The following is a 12,834-nucleotide window of genomic DNA, read 5'->3' on the forward strand; positions in this document are numbered from 1 at the left end:
TGTGTCCTTAATCCGAGCCTCTCTGCCCTCCCCACCCCTTGATGCTATGAAAGGAGATCTGATTTCATTTCCACCATACAGTACACTTTGTCTAGAGAGCATTGTCCGGACAAGCAACTCCCGATCCCTGATGACTACAAAATACGATTTATGTTTCCATCAGAGAGAGACAGAATATCCTGATGGCTTGAAAGTCGGGCAAGAAAATCTTATCTAATCAATCCCTTTCCAATACACACACGCACACACACACACACAGAGGAGATAACACCCGCACTGACTGTACGTAAAATAAATATCGGCAGCATGAAAATTAATAGTCATCTCGCTATTTTTTTCTCTCTGTAAAGACCTACAACAATACAGTTTGTGCCTTTCCTAGCCTGATGTCATCATCGGCAGTATAATTTTAAAAATAAGAGCATAAAGAGCATGCATTTTTTTTTTTTTTTTTAAATGCAACAAGAACAGATATAGTAAAGAGAGCTTGTAACATCACAACCACAACAACAATAGCAAAAGCAACCTCTGAGACCGAGGATTCGTCCGTATCTCAACTGCTTTTATTATCAACTGCGAATTCATAATAAGAGTAAATAATAAATAAGAGACAGCATCATAATAGGAAAAAGTCAGAACACCTTGGGTTTGTGTTTTTTTTCCCCCTCTCAAATGAAAGGCAGATTTCCTGATGATCACTGAAATTATAACGACAGCGATTGATCGGAGGACTTGCAAAAGAAAAGGAAAAAAAAAAAAAAAAATCATCATCATTGGTCCTAAAAACGCAACCGTTCCCCTTTGCTCACTTGGCACAATAGAAATTGACTGTCTCTCAAAGAGCCATGCGCCTAGTGCTATTTATAGCCGGGGGCTGTGTTGGAAGATACCATTGAGCTTCTCCCGGGCAGACAGACGGGGGGGTGGTTGGATGGGAGGAGGGGGTTTAGGCAGGGTAGAGGCAAAAGCAATCCCCCACCCCCAGCCTTCCTTCCCCGCACACACACACATCCACACACTCACACCCCACCCCCTAGTCTGGCTGGGAATTTGAACCGATCCAGCCTGTTTAAACGGAAAGGACACAGATCTTCAATGTAAAAAAAAAATCAGATCAGACCCAGAGAGAGAGAGAGACGGAGAGGGAGGAGTGTGTGTGTGTGTGAGTGTGTGTGTGTGTGTGTGAAAGAGGGAGAGGGAGAGCGAGAGAGAGGGAGAGAGAGGAAGAGAGAGAGAGAGAGAGAGAGAGAGAGGGAGAGAGAAAAGAAGAGGGGGAAAAAAAGGAAAGAAGATTTTCTCTATGTATATAAAGATGGCCACGTTAGCAAACGGACAACCAGACAATACCAGCCTGAGTAGCAATCACAGCAACCCAAGCACCAACGGGCATATGAACGGATTAAACCATAGTCCCGGAAACCCATCCACCATCCCAATGAAGGACCACGATGCCATTAAGCTCTTTATTGGGCAGATCCCCCGTAACCTGGACGAGAAAGACCTCAAACCGCTCTTCGAGGAGTTCGGGAAGATCTATGAACTGACGGTGCTGAAGGACAGGTTCACTGGCATGCACAAAGGTGAGTTACCTCCTGAACTTTCCCGGGAGAGATCGGGAGAAGAAGGCAGGTTCTCACTCCCTCTCCGGATCTCTCTTTCTCTTTCCTTTCGATTTCATTTTATTTCATTTTTGGCTGGCCGGGGGCGGAGGCGGCAGGCTGGGGGGCAGGGAAAAAAATAATAGACTCTCCTGGAAAGAGAAGAGAGAGAAGAAGAGAAGGGGGTCAGCTCCCTTTGCCTTATTTCTTAGTATTTTTATGTCTTTCCCCCTTTTAGAGGGGCAAGATGCTGCCACTTGTGAAAGCCGGAGAGTCCAGGCGAGAGCCGGAGCGGGAGGCTGGGTTGGCAGGCAGCTGTCCACACGTTGGTGGTGCTGAAAAAGATTAAGAGGATTTCTTTATTTATCTTTGGGAGCTGCACATTTTCCACCGAGGGGTGTGTGTCCGTCTGTCTGTCCGCGTGTTTCCGCGGAGCTGGGAAGCCCCTATTTACAACTGTTGTTTATCGGGCACTGGCACCCTTGCATTTTCTTCTTCTCTTTTATTTAATTTACTTTTTTAATTTTTTAACTCTGTTAGGATTCTTACTTACAGTCTGCTCCGAAACTGGTGGTAGAGGAGAGTGATTTGCTGGGGGTGTGGAGGGGGTGTTCATTTAGGTTTTGTTCAGTGTGGGAACAGAGATATATAAACAATTTAAAAACAAAAATAAAAACATCTCTGCCGGGGAGGGAAGTATAAAATCACAAAGTGAGTATGTGTTGGAGAGAGTAATCCGGTAGGGGTGGGTTGCAGTTCAGTTTCAGAACAGAGAAGTCTCTGAGCAGGCATATTACTAGCACTACTCTAGTGTGCACAAAGTCCATCCCGGGAACTTTTTGGGTTTGCTTTCAAAGCAGTAAGGACGTGCTCCCCATGCAATGCCTTGCTCTCTCCAGTTTTGCCTGCTCCTTTCCCTGTTTAGTCTCTCCAGTGGTGAATTTCAGATTAGAGGATGCTACATTTTGGGACGGGGGAGGGAGTGTGTAGTGGCGGGGAAGATGCTCAGATCACTGGGTGGGAAAGTAGGACTCACATAGAGGAAGTTGAAGATAATTTGCATGGTAGCCCAGCTTAGGAGTGGAAACATAGCGAGTCACTTTATTAATTCAGGATCTATATATATAATGCATGTGTGCGTGTATGTACATGTATGTGTTTATTTCATTAGTCATGTAGTTACTGTGGGGTGGGGGCGGGGGGGTTGGGGAGAGAGAGAGAAAAAAAAGAAAAAAAAAAAAGAAAAAAAAGATTAGATCAGAAGTAAGCAGGGTGTGACTCCAGACATAGGGTTGTGCAGGGAAACACGGGGTGAGTAGAAGTTGTATCTGTTACGAGAGAGGTTCAATAGCAACGTCTACTCCAGCCGATTCACTCCTGGCAGGGAGAGTCACGGGGAACAGCATTAGTGTCTTCCCAGCTTTCCAGCTGCCATGGCGAGTTGTAAATCTTAAACTTAATAGGATGTTTAGGAGGCATTTCTTTCCCTTTCCCAGTCACTTCCCTCCTCTCCACCTTAAGAAAATGTGAATTAAAATATACCCTGGAAGTGCCAAGTACCAGTGTCGCACAGGGTACAGAAAACATCCAGGGTTTGGGGACTGGGGACTCAGTACAAGTTACAGGGTATTGCCGGTTGCTCCAAACACCCTTTTCATATTTACAGTGATCAGCCTATCCCTTCTGAACCTAGCTTTCCTTTCAGGCTGGCTGCCTAGAAGCCATATCAAGGTCTGATGGACATATTCTGAACATGACGTTCACTCTAGAATAATTACTGATAATAACAACAAAATAACAGTACGAAGAACAGGGAAGGAAAGGTCCTGGGAGGTCTTGTCTAATAGATGAGGCATAGTGAGTAGCCAGCGAGCCCGTGTGCACGCATGTGTTTGCAAAAATTATCTAAGGTTTCCATAAAATAAAAAATAACAACAGTATAAGCTACACGGAAGAGAATCACTCAGCATAGTATAGATGAAATGTTTGAGATAACATAGAGGTAAAGGTTTTGGTGTTGTATTTGTGTGTGTGGGGGGTTTTGTTTTTTTTTTTTTTCTTTTTTTTTCTTTTTTTTTCTTTTTCTTTTTTTTCTTTTTTTTTTTTTTTAATGGGGATCTTATTTTGATTGGTTGATGAGAATTAATTATTTTGCTTTGTTCTACCTTAAACATATGATTAATCAATCTATGCACTAAGTTTAATTTCTGTTTCATAGATGGGAATGTTGTTTAGTTTTGCTTTTACTGTGTGCCTGTATTCATAAAGACAAACTCAGGAAGCAGGGGGGAGGGAGAGATGGAGAGAGTGAGGGATCATTTATCTTGCTTGGATATGTTTAACACATATTCCTGAATTAAACAAGATACTAACTTCATTTCCATTCATTTCATTTCTGTTTTAAAGCTGAAACATAGGAAAAAATCCAGGTGGGATTTCTTGTCACATTGTGAAACCAAATTGTATGTGTTAGTCTTGAAAGAAACAGTCATTTTTAACACCCTAGAAGTTTTGGACTTTGGAAGGAAAAATGATGGTGTTGATTGTTATATCGTAGGTTAGGTTTTGAGTGAAGCTTCAATAGACACCGAGCTGCCGACGCTTCAGAGATTGGTTTTATTTAGTAAATCCAAGAAGAGTTTGAACTCCTTTCTAGAAATGCCTCTGATTTATTAGCTAATCCTGATAAAAATGTGCCTCTGGCTACCTGGAAAAAAATTACTTTCTTGCCAGTAGTGATTAATTACTATTAAGTCAAAAAGCATGATGGGGCTTTGAAGGATGAGGATTGTGTTTGGCTTTTTTATTTCATTTCATTTCATTTCATTTCATTTCATTTTTAATCTGTTTTCTTTCTCTTTTCCCTTCTATAAATTCAGTCATGTGAAACATAGTATTCACTCAGATCTCCCTGTTTTGGCTTTGCTGGAGGCATAGGTGAAGAACTGTATAAAGAAGTCCAACTGGTTCTCGGGGGTAGGATGGCAACATGAAACCCCAAAATGCTTTTCATAAGTGATGCATCATGTTTGTACATTAATTGATCCATCACTCTCAGTTGATAAAATTCCTAATCCAGAGGATGAGGCTGTGGCAGTAGTATACTCTGAAGGGTTAATAGTAGGATGTAGTTTATTTAACTGTACGGAAAGAAAATCTTGGGTGTGGAGAGGGAGAAGGTGGGTTTGCGATGCAGGAGGGGAAGAGAGAGGAATGAGCGTAAAGACATAGCAACCGGAGTCATTTCAGGTGTAAGTCCACTGAAATAAGAGCATGGGATGTGTAAGATTCAAAATATTATGAAAAGATTCTGTGGTGAGACTTCCCTATATCAGAAGGAAATTGAAAATTAAGAGCCTGAAGATGAAGTACATAACTATCCCTCTTTCAAAAAACAAAAATAAATAAAAAGAGAGAGAGAGAGAGAAAGAAAAAAAAAAAAACAAACTATCAGAAAGGGACAGTGAAGTCCTAGGTTCTCTCACCAGCAGACCCATCTGATGCCACGCCAGGTACCAGGAAAGAGGCAGGGGAGCATGATTCTCTTGCAGACACACAAATGGAGAAGAGGGTATAGGGGAAGCAGCATGTGAGGGAACGTGGGAATGAATTGCCAGCTCTCTGAGAAAAGAATCTTTCATGGCACAAGCACTGCTGCTACATATTCCCCCATCCTTGCTTCTCTCCACACGGGGCAGAAACGCATTCCTGCTGTGGCACTTTTCTCTAGGGTTGGGAAGAGGCTGTGTGCTGAGATCTGCGGGTAGAGATCTACCGGGGAGAGCTGACCCACCCACACACTCACACACGCGCGCGCATGCATGCAGAGTTAACTAATCACACTCGAACAATTTAGCAAGCCGTTCATTCATAACTTCCCCCTTTCTTATCTAGCAGTGGTGTATGCTTAAAGGCTGAGTTACTGGGAGACATAAAGGTTAGTGCTCTCAGGACAGCCATATTATAATGCATTATCTTTGAAGTCATTTAAGGCCAATTTAAGTGGTATTTAGTATAATATTTATGAATTAATGTAATCTAAATATAGGACTGTCCCCATAGGTTTAAACAGCCTTTTCTACTGAAGCATGCTTGTAACCAAGGTCTGGAATGTGTTTTAATTTAAAACACACAGGTCTCCATAATATTCTATTTAGGAAGTCAGAAGAAATAAACATTGTACACTTAACTGAGATTTACTGAAACACACGCGGGTGAGCGCACTTATAAGAGTGGAGACAGCGTACAGTGAGAAAGAAAGCATCTTACGTGGACCTGGGAGCTACAACATTGTTTCCAGAATTGTTTAGAGAGGGGCAAACACAACACCCCAAAAACCTCCCCAGCATTCACTATTGTAGTCCTGTGGCTAGTATGGTGTACCTAGCTGACCCAAACTTCACTTGATAGGTATTCAGTGAAGCTAGAAAAATACAGTAGGAAAAGAATAGTTAATTCTTTTACCACTATACCTTCTCAAAAGTATAAATTATTTTGGAATTTAAAATACCTAGGGGGTAGGTAAACAAGGCTTCCATTCATTATATTGTTATGTTTGATTACAAAGATAGATGATAGAAAGATTAAAACCTTGTTAAGTCTCAGGATGTCTATAAGTGTTTTGGATACCGCAGAAACTCAGAAGTGCAACGAAGATGTGTGTTCAATTGAGGTGATATATTTGTATATATGTATAAGTGCATAGATTTGTATGTGTGTATTAAAAAAAAAAAAAAAAAAAAAAAAAAAAAAAAAAAGTGATGCATACACATTCACACATATTGCCTTTGAGAAATGGAAATTTAGTTGAAAAGAAACACAACGCAATACAGGTGCTGAAAAAACTCCTCCATAATTGAAACATAAGGCTTGCCTGGCTGAAAGAAACACATACAGCATTTAGTATGGTTGTAAACCAGAGAAGTTTTAGGGAGGTAAATGCACAAATAAACTGGAATAAAACAGAAGAGAGTTTATGCCTTATGTCTAAAGAACAACTCCTCAAAATAATCAAAATGCAACACGAGAGAGGAAAAATCCTCCTGTACATTATACTCTCTCATAAAGATGAGCTTATATGCATATTTGATAATGTCAAACAGATATCCTAGACTGCTTCATAAATTAGAAGGCTATATGTTAACTCTTTTTTTCGGGGGTCTGGACATGGATTCTGGCTTCTAAAAGCAGCTGCAGCCAGTTATGATGCTGTTGTTACGGTTGTGTCAGCATTTCCAGTACAAACTCCAATTTTCTGGAATCTCTCGCTTGGCTGTTAAGTTTTGCACTGAAAGCTGTTCTTCAGCTAGCCCCACTACCATATCAACTAATCATCCTCACAAGAATGCACTTATTTTAAAGTTATAGAATGTGGAGAAAAGAAAGAAATTAAAGTTTGTGTTTTGGAAGCTTTTGTTTCTTCTCTTACCTTTTTCCTTTCTCCAAGTTAGTCTTACATTTTCAGCGCACTTATAGATGCTTCTGTCCCTCAGTATCACACATACCAATGCCCCTGGGTATTTTGGGGAGGGAAATAAAATGTACTTTTTTCTTTTTTCTTTTTCCCCCCTCTAAAAAGACTGCAGCAGTTTCAACTTCCAAACCTCGTAGTCTTTATTTGGTCAAAACGAGGTTTTAATTAGATGGTGGAACAGTAATTTACTTATTTCTGAAGAATAACAACAGAAACAGAACACCTTCTTTGTTTATCTTATTTTTTCTCTGGGTTCATCCAGAAAAGATTGGAAATGTCAGCATTAAAGTAGGGGGAAAAAACTGAGGATCACTGTGACCATGGATGAATACAGTGGTTCATCTCATCCCGTATCCCACTTCTACCAGTAACCAGTACAACAGACAGGGCTTTCTTTAGCCAGGGATTCAAACTGCACCATATAATAAAAGCCAGGTATCTGACGGAATAGTCTTTAGAAGGAAGTTATCAGAGACTATCTGGAAATTTTGCCTGGTTAAAGAGTGAGTGAGATTGCAGAAAGTGTCTTGTGCTCAACAGGAAAGAAGTTTGCATGTGTCAAGGATGGAGGCAAGGGAGGGCACAGGATTTCCAATGCATGAAGCAAAGAACAAGGGGCAGAAGTAGCCAGATGACCAACGAGGGTCTCTTCTAGCCGTCAGAGCTGGAAATACTCGGCCACAGTTTTTAGCAAGATGTGAGGGTGTTTTTATCATGCATACTCTGTGCACATGCATACCAGCTGCGCTGACCCAACAGAACAGAACGACACTAAAGGAGATGCTACCGTCCCTCCCGTCAATCAAGTGTGAACCCAGGCGGGCTTATGTGACAGGCAGTAATGGCTCCAAGAGAGAAAAAGTGGGGAGATGATTGAGGCTGTTGAGCCAGGTACCTGCATTTAAAATAGAGAGAAAAGCATCCAGTGCCCAAAGACTCGTGTTGGCATTGGCATTAGCCTTACCACAGTACTCAATGACAGCAGACTACAGGGCTCAGTATGAACTTTCTGTCATGTGTTGTCATGTTTGTGCCCTGTGTTTGTGCTAACCAAGAGAGGTGATAGGTGAGCTAAGCCGAATCCTGGGCCTTCATGAAGCTGGTGTTTCATTAATCACAGCATTTTTTTCAAGAGAAAGTGAAGACCCCATTTCTGCTGTCTGGGCAGAAGTTCATGACAGCTTTGCCACTGCATCAGTAGGTTCACATTTGCAAACTGTGTGTGTCCCTTTCCTGTTAAAATTGAGGGTTGTGGATTAACGCAGGAAAACCACATTTGCAGCAAACACAACCAGCTTCTGTGCCTGATTGCTTGTGTCTAACTTAGCTTTTCTTCAGTGAGTGAAAATAAAACTTAAATGATGCTGAGGAACTGAAAAAAGCCTGACCCCTGCCACATTTCTCACCTGCATAACTGTTCCACTAATGCATGTACAACTGTTGCTGGGGCTTGTCATGACAGTCTGATCCTTACATATTAACATCTGCAGCAGAAAGATGAAAAAATAATGTCCATGGTGAGGATAAGTTATAGTTTTTCTTCTACTGCCACTTCTTTGACTGAGCTAGGGTATTTTTATAGAGACCTTTCTCCCTCCATAACTCCTCAGGATGCAATGTTGCATTTTGGGGACCGCAGGATCTCTTGCATCACTCTCTATGTGCCGCATCACTTGAGGTGGACTGAAGTCAGGATGGCACCGCAGATACTGCATTTATTTGCTTTCATCAGCATGAGCCATGTCCTGAATACACACACAGGTGAATGCAGCTTTTAATGTGTATTCATTATATCCACCTGACATCCCCGTGAAGGTAGAGAGGGCTTATTATTGTCGTTCCTTAAAATAAAGATGGATGAGAGCTCTAAACCTCTCAAATAAAGTGTCTGACCATACATAGTGGCTAAAAATAAATCATATATGGCCATCTATTCCATGTAAATGAATGGCAAGACATATAGATATAGACATTGTGTTAAGTTTGTCAAGCAGAAGCAGCCAAAAATATTGATCGAGGCAAGGGGGAAAAATTGATAATGAACTGGACTCGAAGAAGACTTTAATTGACAGTGACTTCTGTGAACCAGCTTTGGACAGTATATATAAACTGACCACGATGTAACTTTATTGCAATGCACTCTCCTTTAATTAATTGTCACCTTTGTTAAGACTGGCTACAGATCAAAGGTTTAAAGATACTTAGCAGGTTCTTAGTAACAAACCCTTCAAATGCATTAGAAATATCCGACAGCTCAGCCAATGAGGCATGCAGATTTCGATCTACCTCACCCTTATCTGTTTACTTGTTCCTCCTCTGTTGAACATGGACAATAATTGTTTAATATTAACTATTTCATAGATGGCTTTGTTGGCAATCCTTGTGTCCCCAGGGATGCGTATTGTCTCTGTTAGGTCTGCCCAAGTACTTTGCCACCAGAAACTTGCTTACAGTTTGCGACATGAATGTGCAGTGCAGGAAGAGTTCATAACACAAACTATTTTTTTCCCCTTTCTGTTATTGAAATCTGTAATTTCTGATTTAAATCTGGTAACTATGATGAAGTACGGTTTGCCTGAACGATGCCCCCAATAATTAACTTTCATATGAAGTTGAGTTTTCAGACAGATGCAAATGCGTCTGCTGTATTTGTGTATCATACGCATGTGCAAGCATTTGTTATATGTGCATATTAATGAAAACGTGCATTCAGTAGAGACACATATACATTAAGGCTTGCATATAACTCCAAATAATTCCTATCTAAAAGACAGTACAAAGATCATATTCTTATGTGAAAGTGGCAGGTGACTTAACAGACTATTCCTGGAATTATATGCAGAGTTTAATATGATATGTGGTTGTTTGTTCATTATACTAATTTAATGATACAGTCACACTTAATTAATCCATGTCTGGTTTATTTGTACATTGTGTCTGAGTCTCCAAAATATTTCTGAGGCAACCCAGCTGACTTCCCAGTACGCTCGGGCAGATAACTCTGGACATGAAGCTTCTTCAAACAGAATAAAAATGGAGCTTTGCAGACAGAGTTGGTCTGATGAGATCTGACTGCTTATTTGGCCTGTTTCTAATTCAAATGCCTGTGTACATAATACACGAATAATGTGTATGCATGCATGTATAGAAAGGGCAGACTTATATCTGTGAGTATTTCCTTTCCTTTTCAGTCCCTAAGGATAGATTCGCATCACATAGTACGTATCACTCACTGCAAACGCACACAAATATCTTTGTCGGATTCGGTAGCTTCTTGCAGGTAGACGTATAAAACAGCATCAGCCTAATAATATCCCTATAAAACAGTGCTTCCTTCCTAGGATCCAGAGGGATGAAGGTTGTCAGAAGATCAAAAGATATATCACAGTGTGCTTGTAGAAATCCCCTGATTATGTTTCCTCTCTATAATGCTCTAATTCATTATTTGATCAATTGTAAAAGGGCCAATGCTTTAGTAGGAAAAAAAGGTATTAGGTTACTAGATGCTTGAGGGTGAGTGAAAATCACACCTAAAATTATATGTAGCAATACAGTAATGAGCTTATCAATACTTCTTTAAGGAATATGACAGCCCCATAGGAGAGATTCAGTTCTGCGAGCAAAGGTCACAATACAGATATTGCTTATTAAGACTATCGATAGCCTGGTTGACCAGTCTAACCAGAGACTGTATAATGTGCCTGCTGTTAACAGGCAAGGAGGAGAACTAAGAAGAATTTACAGAATTGCCCACATGTAATATTAATAATATTGATTTATTCTAATAATATAATAAGGTAAAGATGCAATTTTTTGAAATGGTGCATGAAAGAGGGAGAGATGGAGAGGCAGATACCTTTTACAGAGGAGCCACAACTGGCTGACAACTCTTTGAAAGCCAATTCAGAGAAAAGTGCTTCCTTGCACCTTCCAGACAGGGCTCCGTTTCTTTCCCCAAGTCTCACCAGCCCCATAATGGGACAAGAAACCTCCTTCTGTAGGATCAGGTCTTTGCCTGGCAGCTGCAGAGAACCCAGAAGCCTGGAGAAACTCCAGGATGGAGCAGAACTGATCCCAGAAAGCTGTTTTTCTAATGCAGCAGTGCAGTGGAAGGGTTCTGTTTATTGTATTTTTCACACTTTTAGTACCATTTTAAAAATTCTGGGGAAAGGAGGTTAAAAATAAGATATATGTGCTATACACAGTGCACAATTGATGAAAAATGGCTTTGCAGAGTGGACAGAGATCTGCTCCACTGCTGATTAAAGTCTTCAGGATTACCCGACCTCACCTGCAGCAAGGTTTCCACTGGGCCTTAAGTTACGGACAGTTCTGCAAGGTACCGCTTGTTAGGGCAGCAGCTATAGATAGCATGCAGTGTAAGTGTTGTAAGGTTTTCACTCTTATAAGTCTAGATACAAAGATCAGCTTGCTTTCTGAATTTCCTAACTCCCTCTTCAGATGTAGGCTGCCTTGCCTAGGTATGCTGTGCGATCCTGCTGTACCATTCAGCTTGAAATCTCTCGTTCCAGTCACCATACGATAGTTTCAAGATGGTTTGCATTTCATTATTTCTTCTCTCAGTTTACAAGGCGAGTGTTTTTCTTTTGTGAGCATTTAATTGCTTTTAAAAGCAATTTATTTGATCCTATTCCATCTTCAATAATACACAGACAAGGATTCAATTTTTCACCCTCTTTTATAAAAAAAGATAAACTATTATTCAGTTATGCTGTTCTGCAGGATTTGTTCTGTTATGTGTGTTCAGACAGAAACTGGTCATTTTTCTGGCTTTGTTTTCTTTGTGTGTGGTTTCTTTTTCTCTTACTGTGGATTTTTTATTTTTCTTTTAAGAAAAAGAAATCTCATTCAAGATACTGGCAATAAAAGAAAAAAAGTAGGAGTGGAAGTGAGGAATGGGCAAGACAACCAACAGAAATCCTCTGGCAAAGTCTTTAAAAGCATAGCAGTGCTGCATGTTTATTTGGAAGAGTCTGGACCGAGACAATTTAGAGTATCTTATTAACAATTATATCCCAAATTTAATCATTGACAAACAAGAAAAAAAAAAAAAAAAACAAGTAAATCCTTATAAACTGCCAGAGAAAATGTAAAGATCTCATAGGAGGTAATGGTGATATAGTGATTCTGGGTTTTATATTCTTCTCTCGATACAGTAAAAGTTAACAGTAAATTAAACAAGTAAGGAAAGCAAATACTGCCATTCCTTCTGGACTATTTACTGGTGGCTGCCATATCTCAGAACCGCTCTTTTGAAATTAGAGCATTTTCAAAGTATGGAAAGGATCTGGTGGGTGAGGACAAGCAGCAAGGGACCAGGGTGGCTAAGTTCTAATCAGGGCTGGGATAATTAATCACCAACACTCTCTGATGGAGTCACTTAAGCTCAGTGCCTTCAGGCCTGATCTGAAACCTGTTGAATCAATCAGAAGATTCCAATTGGCTTCAGAAGGTTATTGATCTGTCATTTTCTCATCTGCAGTATTAGGCCAGTTGGACTTTTTTTTTAGGAGGGAGGCATCAGTGGCAGAAATTTAACATTCATTTTCTGTCAGGAAAGGTTTTGGTGCATCCCTGATGACAAGTGTGTTGCATCAGAGCCTCTTTCAGTGTAGATCAGGAAAATAAGCTAGCAAAAAAAAGCACGGTAGGGAGGTGGAAAATTAGCTTTGCTCATTTTACTTGAAAATACAAATTTGTCCCTGTTTTGCCAAGAAAGGGTCAACAGCAATTTTGACAGCT

At 40.4% G+C, this 12,834-nt stretch overlaps 1 protein-coding gene across 14 annotated transcripts in view; it reads left to right on the top strand.

The window, feature by feature from the left end:
- Positions 1–941: 941 nt before the first annotated feature.
- CELF4 (CUGBP Elav-like family member 4) overlaps positions 942–12,834 on the top strand; it is a 716,695-nt gene continuing 704,802 nt past the window's right edge. For 5 of the 14 annotated variants that reach the window (XR_011905956.1, XM_072358984.1, XM_072358987.1 and 2 more), the window contains exon 1: positions 1,117–1,580. Coding sequence is in view for 12 of the 14 variants with exons in the window: in XM_072358984.1 (XP_072215085.1) it covers positions 1,301–1,580 (280 nt within the window). In the remaining 2 variants the exon portion in view is untranslated. Of the gene's footprint in view, positions 1,581–12,834 lie in introns of all 14 variants that reach the window. The other 9 variants (XM_072358989.1, XM_072358994.1, XM_072358995.1 and 6 more) reach the window with 6 other exon arrangements.

The sequence above is a fragment of the Excalfactoria chinensis genome, chromosome Z (genome assembly GCF_039878825.1).
Source record: "Excalfactoria chinensis isolate bCotChi1 chromosome Z, bCotChi1.hap2, whole genome shotgun sequence".
In the NCBI taxonomy this organism is placed as follows: Eukaryota; Metazoa; Chordata; class Aves; order Galliformes; family Phasianidae; genus Excalfactoria; species Excalfactoria chinensis.